The sequence below is a fragment of the Cornus florida genome, unplaced genomic scaffold (genome assembly GCF_030987335.1).
Source record: "Cornus florida cultivar Cherokee Brave unplaced genomic scaffold, ASM3098733v1 CherokeeBrave_3.0.0_Hap2_Chr07, whole genome shotgun sequence".
NCBI lineage: Eukaryota > Viridiplantae > Streptophyta > Magnoliopsida > Cornales > Cornaceae > Cornus > Cornus florida.
The window spans coordinates 5,135,334-5,155,121 of NW_026775577.1; the positions used below are offsets into that span (position 1 = coordinate 5,135,334).

The 19,788-nt window shown below is 36.9% G+C and overlaps 2 protein-coding genes across 2 annotated transcripts; both read left to right on the top strand.

Annotated features, from left to right (window-relative positions):
* Positions 1 to 1,465: 1,465 nt before the first annotated feature.
* On the top strand, positions 1,466 to 3,427 carry LOC132316139 (uncharacterized). The gene is made up of 3 exons (XM_059814648.1): positions 1,466 to 2,365; positions 2,447 to 3,052; positions 3,167 to 3,427. The coding sequence occupies exons 1-3, from the start codon at positions 1,466 to 1,468 to the stop codon at positions 3,425 to 3,427; spliced, it is 1,767 nt and encodes a 588-aa protein (XP_059670631.1).
* A 9,803-nt stretch (positions 3,428 to 13,230) lies between these two features.
* Positions 13,231 to 14,442, top strand: LOC132316140 (F-box/kelch-repeat protein At3g23880-like). The gene has a single exon (XM_059814649.1). It carries the CDS (start codon positions 13,231 to 13,233, stop codon positions 14,440 to 14,442), a length of 1,212 nt encoding a protein of 403 aa, XP_059670632.1.
* The last annotated feature ends 5,346 nt before the right edge of the window (positions 14,443 to 19,788 follow it).

Genomic DNA, 19,788 nt, shown 5'->3' on the forward strand with positions numbered 1-19,788 from the left:
CTCCAGCCCGTTGATGGGATTCGATGGCACAAGAGTAGATCCCCTTGGAGTAATAGACTTGTCCGTAACCGCGGTGAAGAGGACTTTGAAGGAGAACTTTGTTTTAACAGAGATCCATCCTTCTTACAATCTCATCATGGGAAGAGGCTGGATATATTGGATGAGAGGAGTTCCATCCACCCTTCACCAGGTGATGCGGTGCTTATCTTCGGACGGGAAAGAAGTAATTAATCTATGGGGCGATCAAGTCGCAGCGAAGGAATGCTATATGTTGACACAAGTTAAGGCGAAGAGGGTGTCTCCTCAACAACAACCAGGTGTGGTTTCCAAAATTGGACCCAAATAGCAATTATAGAGCCCTTTGCCCAAGTATCTTAAGATAAAGGAGGAAGAGGAAATTGAGAAGCCCACCGAGGAGACCCTCGAAGCCGTGGAATTTATCCTCGGCGACCCTCAGAAGGTTACTTATCTAGGCTTTTCTTCCACGTCCAAAGAAAATGAGGCATAAAATGATGTTATCCAGAGTAATGCAGATGCCTTTGCATGGGATCACTCGGACATGGTGGGGATCGATCCCTTAGTTTCCTACCATAGTCTGAAGGTGGATCCAGAGTTCAAACCGGTTAAGCAGAAACGCCGAAGGTTTGCCCCTGAACGCAATCACATTATAGCTAAAGAAGTGAGCAAATTGTTGCAAGCAGGTTTCATTCGAGAAGTGCAATATCCACAGTGGCTGTCGAACGTGGTAGTCATACAAAAGAAGAATGGAAAATGGAGGGTTTGTGTAAACTATACCAACCTTAACAAAGCCTGCCCTAAAGATAGCTACCCTCTGCCCAAGATAGAACAGATGGTTGATGCTACCACCGGCTACGAGAGGCTGACATTCCTAGATGCATACTCGGGATACAATCAAATTCCTATGAACCCCGAAGATGAAGAAAAAACGGCTTTTATTACAGAAAAGGGGACTTATTGTTACAGGGTCATGCCCTTCGGACTGAAGAATGCTGGAGCTATTTATCAACGCCTTGTCAACAAGATATTTGATAATTTGCTGGGAAAGACAGTTGAAGCATATATAGATGACATGGTGGTTTAAAGTGTGAAGAAAGAAGATCATCCGAAGCATCTACAGGAAGTCTTCAATACCTTGAAAAAGTACAACATGAAGCTGAATCCATCCAAGTGCTCCTTCGCGGTATCATCAGGTCAATTCCTCGGCCACATAGTGCATAAAAGAGGGATAGAGGTAAGTCCGGCTCAGGCTAAGGCCCTCATTCAGAATCAGGAACCAAAATATCACAGGGAGGTGCAGGTTCGTACTGGTCGAATCACAGCCCTCAGCCGGTTTATATCCCGATTGTCAGATAAGTGCAAACCATTCTTCGATGCTATACGATCTAAGAATAAAGATATATGGGGGTCTCAGCAGTAGGAGGCCCTCAGTCGGTTGAAAGGTTACATGGCCGAACCACCAATTCTATCAGCTCCAAAACCCGGGGAGGTTCTTATTATGTATTTGGCAATTTCTAATATAGCGACAAGTGTAGCATTGATTAGAAAGGAAGGAAAGAGGCAATATCCAGTCTTCTACACAAGTAAGACCATGACAGATGCGGAGACGCGATATAGTAAAGCAGAAAAAGTCATCTCAGCCTTGATCTATGCCAAAAGGAAGCTTCGGCATTATTTTGAATCTTATAGTATTGTGGTAGTCACCAACTATCCTATATGGGGTATACTCTCCAAGCCCGATTTATCTGGGAGAATTACCAAGTGGGCTATCGAGCTTAGTTCCTTCGACATAACTTATGAGCCAAGGGTGTCGCACAAAGGACAAGCCGTAGCAGACTTTCTTCTCGAGTATGAAGATACTCCCAAAGAGCCGGCACACCCTGAACCACAGTGGGAACTTCGAGTCGATGTCTCCTTGAATCAAGCAAGTGCAGGGGTAGGCGTTGTAATGACAACACCCGAAGGCACCAAGCTGCAGCAATCTATCTGTTTGAAGTTCCCAACTACGAATAATGAGGCCGAGTACGAGGCATTACTTGCTGGTCTTCGATTGGCTAGCAGCCTCCAGGTACGTTGCTTAAAGGTTTTTAGTGACTCGCAGCTTATTATAAATCAAGTGACAGGTCAGTACCATCCCAAAGAGGAAAGAATGAAAGCATATAAAGAAGCTGTAGAGAACGTTGCATGGGGATTCGATCAGATCAAATTCTATCAGGTACCTCGTGTTGAGAATGCCGAAGCAGATCAATTGGCCACATCAGCATCATCCTCAAATGAAGATCTGACTCGGATTGTGCCGATTGACGTTCTGGATGAGCACAGCATTAATGCTCTACAGGAAGTAATGGTGATTCTAGTTATTCCTTGAAAACCATGCTGGATTGATCCATTGGAAGCCTACCTTAAGTATGGAGTTCTTTCAAACCAGAAGTCCGAAGCACAGAAGCTCCGCCTCACCACAACTAAATATGCCATCATTAACAATCAGTTATACCGAAAGTCATTCTCAGGTCCTTACCTGAAATGTTTAAGCCCTACTGAGGCTCTTGTGGTGTTGCAACAAATCCATGATGAAGATTGTGGCAACCATTCTGGGGCTAGATCCCTCGCGCATAAAGTCCTGACTCAAGGTTACTTCTGGCCGTACTTGGCCCAGAATGCAGAAGAGTATACTCAGAGGTGTGACAAATGTCAACGCCACGATCCCATGAAGCATCAACCTGCCGAAGATTTGCACGCAATGACAAATCCATGGCCATTCGCACAATGGGGGATTGATATGGTGGGCCTGTTACCCAAGACTGTGGAACAAAAGGAGTACATGCTACTGGTTATAGATTATTTCACTAAATGGGTAAAAGCCGATGCCTACTCAAGTGTAACCCATAAGCAGGTAAAAAGTTTCCTTTGGAACAACATCATTTGTCGGTTTGGGGTCCCAAAAGTCATTATGATGGACAATGGTAAGAACCTCGACAATAGAAGTACAAGAAAATTTTTTGTTGAGCATGGAATTATACAAAAGTTAGCTGCAGTTAGTCATCCACAAGGGAATGAACAGGCTGAAATAACTAATCGGACCATTTTCAGTTGTTTAAAGAAGAAATTGGAGAAACTCAAAATGAAATGGTACGAGAATCTCCCTCAGGTGCTTTGGGCGTACCGAACCACACCACGGCGGCCCTCGGGGGAGAGTCCCTTTGCTATGGCTTATGGCTCTGAAGCAGTGATTCCAACCGAAGCGGCGATTCCAACATTTCGAACATCCTTGTTGCTTGAAGGAAACAATAGTCAGCAGCTTGAACATAGTCTTGACCTCCTCGATGAAAAAAAGGATGCTACAGCAATTAGGCTTGCTTCATATCAGCAGCAGCTGTGCAACAGTTATAACAAACGTGTCAGATTCTAGAGTTTTGCGGTAGGCGATTGGGTTCTAAAGTAAGAGACAACTCATGTAAAGAAAATGGAACCTAATTGGACTGGACCCTACAGGATTACTGAAGTAGTGGGGAAGGGAGCGTATCGTTTGGCCGAAGCTGACGGACGTCCATTCCGCGTCCTTGGAATGCAATACACCTTAAACGGTATTTCCATTAGTTAAGTTTGTCAATTTTATTAAGAATCTTTACAAATAAGGCTGCGTAAGCCCACAGTTAGCCATGCTTTACTTTATTTTGCTTCTATTTGTTTCTTTCTATAAAAATGGGGGCCATACCATCATTCTATGATTATTCAATTTTGCGTCACAGTACGCAATAGCAATTTTTATGCAAAGAAATTTATATGCAAAGAAAGAAATTTGAAATTTTCAAATTTTATGCCTATGATTATGCAATTCTATGCTTTTATGCAAAGCAATGTTAGAAGCAAGTTATTAAAAACCATGCGTTTTGACCTATGGTTAAAGCTCTTTGTCCCACATCGGATAAAAATAGAAAGGAAATGTGGTTAATATATGCGTAGTCCATGACATATAGTTGCAAAGAAGGGAGTATCAATGGAGGAAAGTCTCCAAAGTAAACAAATAGGAAACTTCGCAGCCATTGTTACTCGTTTTCTTGGCCTCCTATCATTTTTGAGTCCTCGGCAAGTTGTTTTTTTTTTTTTTTTAAAAAAAAAAAAAAAAAAAAAAAATGATATATGTATGAAAACTTCCTTCCAGTTCAGCGCCAGGGAGTAATTCATTCGTCTCGAACCCTAAGTGTCCGGCTCGGCAAAAATCTCACCTCGGACCCTAAGTGTCCGGCTCGGCAAAAATCTCGCCTCGGACCCTAAGCGTCCGGATAGGCAAAATCTCCTTCCGACTCAGCGCCAGAGAGTAATTCATTCGCCTCGGACCCTAAGTGTCCGGCTCGGCAAAAATCTCGCCTCGGACCGTAAGCGTCCGGATCGGCAAAATCTCCTTCCAGCTCAGCGCCGGGGAGTAATTCATTCACCTCGGACCCTAAGTGTCTAGCTCGGCAAAAATCTCGCCTCGGACCCTAAGTGTTCGGCTCGGCAAAAACCTCGCCTCAGACACTGAGTGTCCGGCTTGGAAAACCTCTTATTTATTTTGCTTCAGACTAAAACCAATAAGGAACCTTCAAGCAGAGTACCTTCCTTATAAAAAAAAAAGTCTCTCAATAGAGTGCAATATCAGAAGCATACAAGCATACGCAATCGAAGCAGAATAAAAGAAAAGGATATATCATTCATTCTCAAAATTGTTTCATTACAAAAAAAAATAAAATAATAATAAATAAAAATATATATGTTTGTTTGATCCTACTTCCTCTTCGGATCAAACGGGGCAGATTCAAAAGCATCTACTACAGCTGGACTTGCAAGTGGAGGAATTGAAGGACCAGGAGTTACAGGAGTTGATGAGCTCGGAGGATCTTCCGGGTGAGCCTTCACCATTTCAGCAAAAAACACCTTAGCCTTCTGAGCTTTTGGACCCTCTGTATAAGGGAAGGACACCCCCATGTTCACATCAAAGCCATCAGGATCCATCAATTTGGGGCCTGAGCCTTGATTGAAGCCGGACTGGTAAGCTTTTGCACTTGACAAGCGCACCAGACTGGAGTAACGACCTTGCATTTGCCTCCCGGCAACGATGCAGGTGCTAAGGGTGTCATTTAAGCGTTGGACTTCAGCCTCCAGCGACTTAACTTTGCCATCAAAAGCAGCCAGACGCTTCTTGTAAACATCCCGAGCCTCGTATGCAATTTGTGCATTAGCAATGGCATGGGATGCCTTCTTCTCAGAATTACTGAGGTCTTTCTCTAGCTTCTTGAGGAAAAGAGACTGAGCCTCAGCAGTAGCACAGAGGGCCATAGTATGATACAAGCCCTGCATCATGAGATAATAACAATGTAAGAAAGTTTGTAAGGCAATTATGACAATGGAAATGAAGGAAGGAGAAAACCTCTATAGCTCGAGTAGGGGCAGATGGGAGTAGCTGTTCCAACCCCATCCTGCCGATAATTTTTTCATCCTTGGGAGCCACATTCCCTGAGCAACGGCCAGTGTTGCAGATAGGTCAGTGATCATAGAATCACCAACATGGAGGATGGACTTGTCAGCCCTCGAGAAGGAAGGAGTCCAAGGTGCCCCAGCCTCGGCAAGGACGTAAGCGCTGACCTCATCCTCAGGGTTAATCTCCTCGATTTTCTTCCCTTTGCTTTTTGGGTTAGAAGCACCCCTGGATTTCGCGGTTGAAGAGGGGTTCAGCCTTGCCCTTTTGTTCAAAGGGACTTTGTCAATCTCCTTTTCCTGCTCATTCGTATGCAATATAGTCAACGGAGCATTCTCTGCAGCTTTCCTCTTCAAGGCTTCAACCCTCTATTTTTCTTCCTCAGTCATAGGGAAGCTGTCAAATGATGGAAGTGAGAGGTCCATGAGATCAGCGGCTACAGCTCTGGAAGCAACTGCTTTAAGACTTACAGAAGTGAGTAAGCTCTCGATCGAGGGGGGGGGGGGGTCACTCCAGACCTGTCTTTCCAGGAAGGAAAGCCTCTTCTTGGCAGCCGAATAAGGAAATGTTACTGAAAAAACACCAAGAAACTCGTAAATATATCGAAAGAATAAGACTCGACATGGGAAACAGCCAGAGCACTTTTCATGAAGAAAGAGGGGTTGTTTTATACCTAACTTCCCAAACTTGCGAGGGATTAGGAGTTTGCTCGATTGGGGCACGACCCATCTCTTTTTAACAATTATCATCCTCTCTTTCCACTTCTTCTTAGAAGTAGGGAGGTCTGTACATATCCTTTGGTGCAAGGGGGAAGTGAAAAAGAAATGACAAGGTTCGGTTCCATGCTTAGAAATAGAATAAGTAATCAGCAAGTCAGCTAGAGTTAGGTCAAGACTCTCTTGCCATCGGCGAATGAGGAGTGCTGAGATTACTCGAAGGAAGTTAGGGTTTACTTACAGGGGTGCAATCCCCAATTTGTTGAAGACTAAGTGATAGAAAGGATGAAGGGGGAACCTAAGAGCATTGAGGTGCCCAACAGAGAGGAGCAACTCGTCTTCTCCGACACCCTCGCCGGTGCAAAAATCAGCGCCTTTGGGGTACTCTGCAATTTCTACCCCCTCGAGAATCTCGAATTCTTCCATTACGGATTCAATGGAGAACGGGATGCGACGAATAGATAAAATTGCATGTCTCTCTTCCTTAGTGAGGATATTGTCCGACCTAGAGGTGGATGTTTCAGCCTGGATCGGGGAAGCACCTGGCTGATTAGCCGAGTCACTTACAGGTTTAGGAAAATTCGAAACCCTAGGTGGGGGAACCCTAATAAGATTAGGGGAAGACGAGGGAGTGGACTCAGAATCTACGATCTCTATACTTTCAGGAGTAGTCGAAGTACTCATAATGCAAGATCGAAGAGAAAAAGATGAAGAACTAACCTGATAAGACGACGAAGTGAAGAATACAAGAAACGTAGTGAGAGCAAAAGTAACCCTTATGGAATCTCTTTAGGCAGAATGGCAATGGGCAATCTCGGAACCGTCTTTTTGTAAAATAGACAACCGTGCAACTTCAATTCCCTTTTTAATAGGAGCCACGATCCAATTAAAGAGGGAATTGGGGGCAAAGTGTGAAGGGAAAAATCTCCCTCCAATAAGAGCAGTCCACGTCATCATAAATATAACTTTATCTTCAATAAAGTTCAAAGTCCATCTCGTTAGAAGCTCAAGTTGAGTTGGTCATTAGCCCAAAACTACTATTATCTAACTACCAGCTTTACTAAAGCCCGAATCAAGACACCAGCAGTCATGTGGACCAAGTTAAATGCGGCCCAAATCCATTTAAAGAAGGAGCCGGTCCTGCAAGGAAAATGATTCACCAAAAGAAGCAAGTTCTGTGTAAGGAAAATCTAGTAAGGAAAGAATTATGAAGAGGAAAGAATTCTATTTGTAAAGAAATTGATATATGGAAAGAATTAGAGGACAAGCAACGCGAGTCCTACCATAATTCTTCTAACTTTTATATATAAATAGAGGCCTAGACCTCCAATAAAGGGATCAAACAATTCTACGCATCTCTACATACTATTCTTGTTTATTTTTATTGTTTATTGAGTGAGTTGTTTTATTTTTCTCAATCATTATTGGTTGAGCGAAATTTTGCACTTACACAGAAGTCCACCACATCACCACAAATCTATACCAAATTTTATCCCGTTCACGCCATACCGAACAAGCAGAGCCAGCCTTGGGCGAACTAAAATGCGAGGTCATTTATAAGGTTTTACACGTGTAAAAAATTAATAAGAGTGTATAATTTTCATTAAAATGAGACGATAAATACAAAAAATAATTATTGTTGAAAACACACAAAATAAAATCTGGTCTTTGTGCTTTATAAAGAGCATGATCCAATTTACATAAAAAATAAAAATAAAAAATAAAAGAAATATTCCACACAACTTAGTCACAAAAATTAAAATTCAACCTTATAGCAAAGTAAATGTGATTGTCTTGCATTTTGAATTGCAAAATTATCAATTAAAGTACTTCAATCAAGTTTCTCCAACATATTTTTTTCAATAGATATCATAGTCAATCCATTCAATCTCTCTTATGACATATACGACGGTAGGTAAGATTTGATCAACTTCAATTTTGAATTTAATTTTTTTTTTTTTTAAAGTCAACTTTGAAAAACTTCTCTCAATAAATGCAATTGTAATTGGTATAGTCAATAATACTTTATATGCAATACATGCATGCACATGCGCCCAAAAATAATATAATAATAAAAAAACTAGAGTTTAAATATATATATTTTTTTCTTCTTTCGAAGGGAGGGTATAGAAATAAATTATTGTTGTCATACAAATGATTGCCTAATATATATAAATTGATATTATAAGTACGTGTGTTTATTGTCATAAATTTTTATTTATTTTGAAAGTTATTTATTACCATAAATTTACATTATATATACTACTATATTTGGTCCTAAATTTGAGGCCCTTACAAATTGGAGGCCCAAGGCCCTGCGAACATGTGCGCACGCTGTGACAGTGTCAATGGACAACTAGAACTGCCACATGACCGTTTACATGCAAGAACATGTCTATGTATTGGCCAATTTATCTGCAGGAATTGGTCTATAATGGTATTTGGAAATAAAGAAAAGATTGTGACATTCAGTTTACCTTCCAATTAGGCAATGCTTTCTATAAAAGAAATATACAAATCATTACAAAGAGTCACGCAATACTGCTCTTAGAATGTGAGTAAGCTTCAATCAATGTAAACCGCCTGACATGCTTCAATCATTAAAGATATCCTGCTGAAACAGAAATTATATGGTTGAAGTTATCAGCATTGCGGAAACTTAACCATTGTTTTAGTTCATCCTGATGGACTAGGATCAGAAAAATGAGCAGTAGCTTTATGTTGTCCTATGCTTTTTAAAATTACAAGTCGGTTCTTCTAGTGCACTGCAAACAGAATTAAATTATTTTTAAACAATTTGTAGGATACATTTTCTTCAAATAAGAAATGAGAAATACAACCCATGTAGGGAGGAAAAAAATAACATTAATTTGTACAAAAGGAAAAAATTCATATGATTTAATCATGATGTACTTAAATGGACTACTTAAGAGTTAAGAGCATATCCTCATTTGGCAGAGGTCCTTCGGAATATTTTTTTTAAAAATTATGATAATATGTTTAGAGAAATGTCCAACATTTTTTTTTCTCAATCAATACAAAATAAAGATACACAGAGAGACACCAATTTGTCTTTCCATAATCCGGTAAAACACTTGTGAAGTGAAGCAGAAAGACGAGGTTGGACAATAGGGGAAAGAGAGATTCCTTAAATTTTGGAAAACATGAGAGTTCTGCATTTCATTTCAAAGGGGAAAATGAGGTCCAAACAAGAGTTTTGGGGGAGAAAATGAGGGTTGGAATTTGTCTCGGCCCCTTAAAATAATCTTGTCCATGACACCTTTCAAAAAAAAAAAAAAATCATGTCCACTGCCAACAATTGACGTTTTCTAAGCCCTTCATGCGTGCGTGTGAAGGAGCAAACTAGGCTTTTCATTACTAGTAAAAATCCAAATATTTCGTACCTTGACTTTTTCCGTATTTATCTTTTTTTAATACAAAAAAATAAATAAATAACAATAAAGGGCGATTATTATCATTGAAAAATAAATACCCAAAATTAAAACAAACAAAAAGGAAGTTATCAATTCACACACAAAATTAATTTACCAAAGAAAAGTTCATTCTAAAAATTGAGCTTCAAATGCACATAAAAACATTCAGCCCTTTTATTAAATATTTATCAAGAAACCTTTTTACAACAATATAATGCGTGGGTGAGTAATTTACCTTAAAAATTGATCAATAAAGAACTCTCGACCCTTGCTTTCATCAGTAAAGTTTCTTCTTCCATGCACTTGTTTCTTCTTCTAAAAAAATAAATATATAAATCCACCACTCATGTCTCCCAAACCCAAGGATCTCTTCTTCCGTGTAGTCCCATCTCTATAGATCTACCCTTTTTCTGAAGGTCTGATAGGAAGACACAATTCTCTCTCTCTATGATCTTTTAATTATCATAAATTTTATTTGATTTTTAAAAAATGTTGAATTTATTCGGACAAATTATCGTAACTTTTTTAATATATCTATCAATAAAATTTCCCATTTGACCACTTCATAATTGAAATCAAGTCTCAATTTATTAATTTTTTTTTCGTGGAGCACAAGAAGAAATACCATGTTTATTAACACTCGAAAAAAATAACATCTACCAACGTCAAGAAATATCATACGGCACGCTTCATCTTTTCTGGATCTGAGGTAAAGATTTTGTTTGGTTTTCAATTGATTTGGTTTTTATGTAGTTTCTCACGTACAAACTCGATTTATAAGTGATTTAGATCTCCGTTTCCATTCCAATTGGGGCATGATTTAGGTTTAGAATAGGCATTTACAGAGAACTTCTGACATATATTGATCTAACTTATCTTTACACATATATGGAAACAGTTTAACACAATCATATGTGATTAAAAACTAGGCAACACGTATGCCCATTACTTTTTTTTCTCACACAGCGAATGCCTAAAACATTTTTTGGACTGGTCTAGAAAATGGATTGGTACATTTTGACTAAAGTCATCGCTCTTGAATTTCACACCCCAAATTGGAGCGGTCCAGAGAGTTGGACTGGTCTATGTTTGCTAATTCTTGCAACCACCTCAAATGGACTGGTCCAGCAACTTGGACCTGTCCATTTTGGTCACTAGCCAAAATAGACGCCAAAATCTTCCATTTTGACTACAAGTTCTTCGCAATTTAATCGTAACTAGTGATCAAACTGCACAAACCTTAACAAATTCGTGTCAATTTTGATTCCTGTTGTATTATAGCATTGTTTATACATCAGTCAAATGTCAATCATCTTTTTCCTATTACTTTTACTTATGTGTGGGGGTATTTATTTGATGAGTAGAGATAGTTTATATATGGGTAGAGTAGGAAAAACACCAACGAAATTGGTAGCAAGGACATAGGCTTGTGTAGTGGTCTATGGTGAAAATGCATGTAAATAGTGTAGGTACTAATCTAGTGTTGTAATTTTTCAACGAATCATAATAGAATTTTTTCTCATCCATGATGTAGATCGATTTTGGTTGAACCATATTATATCTTGTGTTTGTATGTGATTACTTTGTAGGTTTTCATTGGATCTTTGTATTCATGCGTTTTTGCTGCCCATCAAATCGGTATCAAAGTCAAAGGTAAAGAAGATCTAGAAAACATAATGTGTCACAACATGTGCTACAATGGTTTCAATTGCCGATGGAGTCAATTGGATTGATTAGTCACGATGCATAGAGTGTGATGATCCTCATGCAAAACTCTAATTGTCCGTATTTTACGCTGCTCGATCAGTCAAACCTCCAAGGCTCCAACTTGACCACTAGAATTCCATCCCATGAACCCATCACGATTTTTCTGACATTGTTACTGGTCAAGTTGATTGACTGCACTTTCAACTGAAACCGTTGTAGCACATGTTGAGACGTTCTCATTGTGTTTTCTTGTGTTTTCTGGATCTCCTTCACATTTGGCTGTTATACCAATTTTTTGGGGCAACAGAAACCCATGAATACAAATATACAATAAAAACTAACAAATCAAATCACACATAAACACAAGATATAACGTGCTTAATCAAAATCAGTCTACATCAATGGATAAGAAGAGATTTCATTATGATACGTAGAGATATTATAAGTGCTAACACTGTTACATGCCTTTTTATCATAAATCACTGAACGAGTCTATCTCCTCGCTGCCAGTATTGCAAGTGTTTTTCCTATTCTACTCTACCGACCTATAAACTATCTCTACCTATCAACTCCCTCACGAGAGACTACATCTCTCTCAATCTCATAAGTCTCAACTCAAAACTTAGGTATGTGTTCCAAACCCAATTCCTTGGGTGACAAAGATTACTTGCTTAATAAGAAATTTCCTTACATAATACAACTCTAAAATAGAAACCTAATTAAAATAGGAATTTGAAATACAATTTCAAACAAATGGTAAAACAAAAAATAGAACAATAATAAAATAGTAATAATCTCCTAAAAACTGAGATGGTAATGAAATGTTTTCTACCAAAAATTAATGTTTAGCAAATGAGTTTAGCAAAATATATATTGTAAAGTTTAATCTATTCACAGTTTTTGTTAGGATTGTATTTTTTCTTTTTCTTTTTCCCACTTTAGTTAACCCAAATGTTGGTAAATTAAACAGCAAAAAGAAAAGAAGTAATAATAATAATAATAATAATAATAATCTAACACTGTTTTTCCAAATGAATGGTCAACATGCAGTACTTAATTAGATGAATGATTACTTAGGTCTATAAATATATAAACCAGATTAATTTATGTTCAACTATTTTATATTTATTTTAGAATTCTTTTTCTTAATTTTATTTCTAAAAATTATTGTGATTCTCACATAAGCTATTTTTTTTTCTCTAAATATGATTAAATTCTATTTGCTTGGAATGTATGACCACCTTGTAAAAATTTTACAAATTAGCACTTTTTCTAAATATGATTAAAAATTATTGAACATCACTTGGAATCCACCTTGTAATCATGGCATTGACATCGACTCTAGTGCTAAGTTGGGCCTGGTGCCTTGTGAAACATCATATCTAATATTCGAGTTTCATCTGACCGCAAATAGTTCTTTGAGAGCCACACTTACAAGTGGAAGTCCAAACTTTACCGGACATGTGAGGAGAGCGCTTTGCACGATGATTCTCTAAGGATTTAGTATGGGCAAAACCCCAGTTACCTAAAACCAAAAATTCCTCTTGTGGTCCAAATACAAGCCTACAATTCTTGATTCATCTTTTTTATTTTTTCTATTTGATTTTATTAGTTCTTCTTGTTCTCAGTTGTTTAATATATGTAGATATACACACACATATACCAAAATGACTGGTAAGCCATTCTATCTCCATTTGTTTTCTACCATCCTGTTGATCTTTTCTATTACAAGGATAAGTAAAAGTAATTGTTCGATTTTTTATCATTTGGTTTCATTACAAATTACATTTACTCTCTTTTTGATTAAAACTTGTTATGCAGGGTCTTCCAAAAATTGCTTAATCGCATATGCAAATTACAAAAGTATCAATATAGCGACTACATAAATAGAGATAGACAAATGGCAAGCAAAAATGACGGTGATCATATATTCGAAGATTTGACCATAGAAATTCTTTCAAGACTGCCTCTGAAATCAGTTTTGCGATTTAAGTGTGTTTCAAAATATTGGTACTCTCTCATTAGAAGTTGTACATTCATTAACAAGCACCTCCAACGTCATGGCAACAATGCTCGTCTCCTTGTTAAGCATTACAATTACAACACTGCAGCATACGCTTTTGCATTGTTCCCGGATGAAACACTTGCTGGCTTTCCCCTTGTATATTATGACGTTGATAATGTTCAGCTGCCCCACGAACCACGTATTTTCGGTTACTGTGATGGCATACTTTGTCTTTGGGATTTGGATCGCATGGCTCTATGGAATCCTGCTACAAGAGAATTCACCTTTATCCCAATGCCACAACCCAACGTTCCAGACAATTTTTGCACTTGGCCTAACTTTGGATTTGGGTTGGACCCTACAACCAATGATTACAAGCTGGTTTGGATTCGAAGATATTTTGATTACGAAAAAGATTACCAATATGCTTCTGCAATTATTTCTGTATACTACCTATCTACTAATTCTTGGAGACTTTTTGAAGTTGATTTATCTTGGGTTCATTACGTGCATCTTTCTTCATGTAGCACATGCTTGAATGGACGATATCATTGGCTGACTAGTGATCGTGATCGGACTGATACTCAGGATTTCTGTTATGATGCGATTATTTATTTTGATTTTAGTAACGAAGTGTTTGGAGAGATACCAGGACCTCAGGATATTCCCGTATCAAAATTGGGGAATCTCATTATATACAATGATTCTATTTCTATGACTTGTTTTTATCCACATGATCCTGAGATATACGTTGACTTATGGGTGATGAAGAAGGAGGGGTGTTGGACCAAAGATTTAACTATCGGACCCCTTGTAGATGTTGAAAGGGCACTTGGGTTTTGGAAAAATGGAGAGCTTTTCGTAGAAACCAGAAGCAATTCAGAGTTGGTTTTGTACAACCCTAATACTAAAGAAATTAAAAATCTTGAACATCGCGGACGGTACCTCGACCTTGAGCTTTTTATGTACAAGGAGAGTCTCGTTTCATTCAAGGGAGAAAATGAATGCCCAAAAGGACATAATGTGTCGAGTACAGCTCGGGTTCAAGATTTTTTCACATCTGATCCTACTCTCGTAATATGGGGTGATCAGATAGCCCAAAATTGATTTGTGTTTCCAGATTCAATTCTATTGTTCATGAGTTTTGTAGGAGCAATAAATCGTAGTAATAGGGATGGGAAGGGAAGAAATTTATTTGTGATAAAAACCGAATATTTTCTTTTTAATCATTGTTTCTTCTTTTATGTCATGATGTAATTCTTTTTTTGTTGTCATTTTTTTACAATACTCTAAAGTACCATACTCCTTAGGCATTGGATGTGACGATAAGACTCGCTTGATATGACCGAGAAACCACTGAGAGATCCACCACTCTGCAAGGTAAAACTAAGTAAAGTTCGCATATGTCCGAGTTTACGGTTTGCCCCTCGAGGTGCGAGTTAGGAGTGAATTTTGTGTGTCACAAACTAGTTTAGCAAGAAGTGGTTAACTCTTTAGATTAAATTAGTTTATCTATTCCTTTCTTCATTTTCTAGTAGACATATTCAATCATCTAAATAAAAATAATCACAGCACAGAAGCAAAATAGAAAATTTCATGATAATAAAAATTAATGAAACTACAAAATAATTTAGGATAAAGAACAATAGAATAAAAAAATTCTGGTCGAATGCTCAAAAAAATTCTTTAAATAAACCTTAAGATGTTGTGAGAATTTGAGATTAAGAAAAGAAGCTGCAATGAGATTAAAAATTCTTTAATTCTAAACCTGTTAGTGGAAATTGTGCTTTTCAAACATTTTTATTCTAGTTTATTTTTTATTTTTTATTATGTTATAGATCATTTAATTATTGTGTATATTGGATGTTCCGCATAAAGTTTTAGTCTTTTTCACAACTTAAAAGACTTAGCTAAATGCTGGAAAGTGTGAAGCAAATAAATGCCTTGTAATAAATCACTATTGTCTCATCTCCAAATGCTTTGTTTTGAAGTAAAAAACAGCTCTTCTGGATTAATTGCTCGTGTTAGTTATAGGACTTACCAATTTTTTTAGTTTTTTTTGGAAAGGTTATAGGACTTCCTTCTTTTAACAATAGATACACACACACACACATATACACACACAAATATTTTACTTCAAAGAGATAGATTAACTTATTGGCTAAATTTGGCCTTTTGGAGTTGGTAATACAAGTTCAGTCTAAGATTTGATAATAACTTAAAATACATTGTTGCATTTACTTGAAATCCTTGAATTTAAACACAAGAGATGCTAAAGGTTCTCTTAGTACATAGTAGGATTGATCTTTCTTCTTTTTTTTTTTTTTTTTTTTTTTTTTTTTTTTCCTAGTTGGGACTCAAACACACTGCCTCCACTGAGGTTTGAACTCTTGACCTTCTTTTGGGAAGTAGGAGCCTTGTATCGCTAGACCACAGGCCTGTTGGTCATGTTGGGAAACGTGCTAGTTTTAAAAACTTTTCGAGGGATTTAAATTCATAGATCTTGATTCATCACATAGAGACAAGTTTTATGCAAAAAATAAAATAAAATATGATGTATTATTCAACTAAAAGATTGAATACTTACATCAAGGTTTGAGTAAACCTCAGATCTCTCCTCTAAAGTGAATGTTCTCACTTATTGTAGATCCCTTTTGCTAGATGCATTCTCCTTGGATCTCCATCTTCTTGGTAATTGTTTTGCCTTTAGGAATCACTCATATGCCTCCATGAATGACCTTGGAAAACTAGGCTTGTGGGAGCCTCCATTAGATGAGAACATAAACCCTAATTTTCTAGAGAGAGAAAATTTATTCCTTTTTCCTTCTCATAAAAATCACTGTCTAAAATATACATAGACCATGTATATTTATAGGCAACATAAAAATAAAGAAAAGGAAACAACAAATCCTTCTCCATCTCTAATTCATATGTCTCAAATCTAATATGATTCCAATATCAAGTTGGGCTATGAGTGAGAATCCATTAGGCCTATTATTTTATTGGCTACAATGAATTAATAATTGGCCCGGTCCATGGACCCAATTCAATTAATTCATAAATTAATTTCTACTCCACTAAAAGAAATTAATTGAACTCCAATTAAATAATAAATAACCTCTAAGTCAATATTGCACTTTGACCCCTCTATGCATAATTAGTTATCGGATAAATATAGCCATCAATCCGACTACTTAATTAATATATTTATTTTGGTACCTTTGATTATTTCTGGCTCGATCACAATAAAACATTTGTTTGACAAAAATAATAATTTAAATAAATAAATATATAATAAATCATTTTGTCTAAAAACACACGAAGGCCTTCGAATTTACTTTGTGATCAACCATAATCAATACAAAATAAATACAAGTAGCAATGATGCAAATATTGAAAATATAACCCTCTAACTATTAATTACATAACTACCCAAAGTGTCGGTCTAAGGATCCCGAAGAATCCGCCGAACAAATCAAAGTAATTATTAATTAATAAAAGAGTCTATACTTTTCTCATGCTTAAGAGTCAAATGCCATGACGGTAATAGGGAGTAATTGCATACGACGGCTCTCGCAATATATCTCAACCTAACGCGGATCCAGTTCAAGTCTTAATTAATTATGAGTCCATCCATAATTACCGACTATGAACAATTTATAATTACTATTTATATATCATGCATTGATTGTCATCACATACATATATATAAATATTTCTTGTAATTAACAGGACACTATCAATTTCATAGTGAATTGAAACATAATACATTGAATTAACCAATTATATAAATCATAAATATTTCAGATATGTCAGGAACATATGTCAATACAATCCAGATAGGAATTTGCTATGCCAGGGCATATAAATCCCAACAGCTCCCACTTGCCCTCATAGCCAATTCAAATTGCACCTAACTCCAATGTTATCCAGATGATGATCAAAATTATTGATCAATGACACCTTTGATAATGGATCAACAAAGTTGTGTTCCAATGCAATGTTTTAACTACAAGTGCATTTTCTTGCCGGACAATATCATGTCGAACATGATACTTCCTCTCAGTGTATCTTGTTCCTCTATGGAACCTTGGGTCATTGGTTTGGACTACTTCTGCACTATTGTCACAATATAGCTCGATAGGCAGGCTAGTATGCTCCACAACCTCTAAATCAGTGAGATCAAACCAATAGGCTTATATTGCCACCTTTAAGGCTGCAATATGTTCCACCTGCAGGTTTGAGTCAACAGTTGAAATCTGCTTGACAATCTACCAACTGATTTCCCTTCCATTAAGTGAACATACACTAAGTCATGAACCTCATAGTATCTACTTCTGATTGAAACTCAGAATTAGCATACCTGACTAGGACCATATCATCACATCCATAAATGAGTATGATATCATTGATTCTCCTTAGGTACTTAATGATATTTTTCACAATAGACCAGTTGTCAAGTCCAGTATTGGACTGATCTCTACTGACTATCCCTACTATGCAGCGGATGTCCTGTTTGGTATAGACCATGGCATATATGAGACTCTCATATGCCGAAACATATTGTTCCAGTCTCATTTGCTCAATCTCCTCTGCTAGTCTTGAAAAACTAGTTACTAGAGAGAGCGATCCATATCAATAAAGCAAGAACTCATTCTTTGAGTTATGCATACCAAACCTGGTCAAAACTTTATCAATGTAGGATTATTAAGATAAGCCTATTTTCCTTTTAACATGATCTTGCAAAAGCTTGATCCTAGGAATATAGCTTACATCTTGAAATTCCTTCATTTAAAAGTAATTGAACAACTACCTTTTAATTGATGACAAAACTTCCACGTCATTATAAATGAGTAGGATGTCATCAATATATAGAATTAAGAAAAATAATGACATTCCCTTGTACACTCATGATTTATTCACTAAGAAATCTTCTGGTATCTTTTTGTAGATTAACTTGCCTTCCATAGGAATCACCCTCCTAGAAAGTTCTACAAGATCCCAGAATTTATTAGAATACATAGATTCCAACTCTGATTTCATAGTAACTCACCAAAACGATCTGTATCCACATCGGTTCACGCTTCCGTGTAGCTTACTGGGTCCAACTCATGTTTAACAGGGATGTCCATAATGGTCTCACCTAAAAACATGATTCTGTCGAATTGGATGATAATCCTCCCACTACATCAATGTACCGATGCAAGAATCTGTGTAGTAGATGATGCTAACGCATCAATAGGGAATTCATATATTATTCTCAATCTCTATAATAAGTGTGTTCACATGTGGTACATCTGGTACTCATACCAAATTCTCTAACATTATGCTACTAGGTATGTGATTCATAATATGATTCTCCTATAGATAAACAGTGAGTGAAAACAATCAACTTTTATCTTTGAGATCATAAAATAATCCATCCTAGTGACATTTAGAGTAGCTATCAAATCTAGCATGCCTATGATCTGATTCCAACTTACTTGTCCATATCAAACGCACGTGTGCAAGACTACCCCATATGTGCATATGATTCAAACTAATATTTAGTCAAAAACACAGCTCAACGGTATCCTTGAGACAGACTAAGATGGAATGCAGTTCATAATGCGCATCGATGTCATTAACGCTAAACTCTTAAATGAAAGAGATAATGTGGCATTACTGATCATAGATCTAACCATGTTAAGTGGAATTCTGTTATTCCTATTTGACACCTAAATTAATTTAGCGTCAATTGCGGAAAACTGGTACACAACACCCTCATTGACCATATAGTCTTTGCACTATCCCAAGAAATACTCAAATACTCGATCAGATCGAAGTGTCTTGATAAGTTTACCTAATCTGAGCTCTACATCAGTCTTGACCCTCTCGGAATATACCAAAAGTATAAGACTTGTGTCGCAACAGGTAAATTTATCCAAAACGTGAGTAATCTTGATTGGATGTTCATAAGACTACACGTGTACGTGTGTACCGACTCCAATTGTTCTTTATGTCTATTTCATTTGGCTGATTAAGCCCTTAGAGTTATCTATCCTTCAAAACAAGATTCACAAGTTTGGTTTAGGCTCCTCTGCCTCACTAGGTAATAAACCTTCTTTAACCAATCTTTAAATCTCATTTTGATTGATTACAACCTAAAAATAGACACCAAAAATACAATGAGTCAAGAATAACAAATTTTCTCTTAACATTCAATCTAGAAGATGCAACATTAGTTTCTACATCCTGCAAATCTTAAGAGCTTGTGATTATAGTATATTAACCATCTTTCAATACACTAGAAGCAATCACATATCTATTCAATTTTATAAAACCAGTTTTACAAAATAACGATCTAGTTTTTTATAAGCCAAAAGTGAAATAAGAATGAGATTGCGTTTCACTTCTGTGCATAAAGATAGTTCTCTAATACTAATATCCTCATACTCTCTAATTTCAGATGTA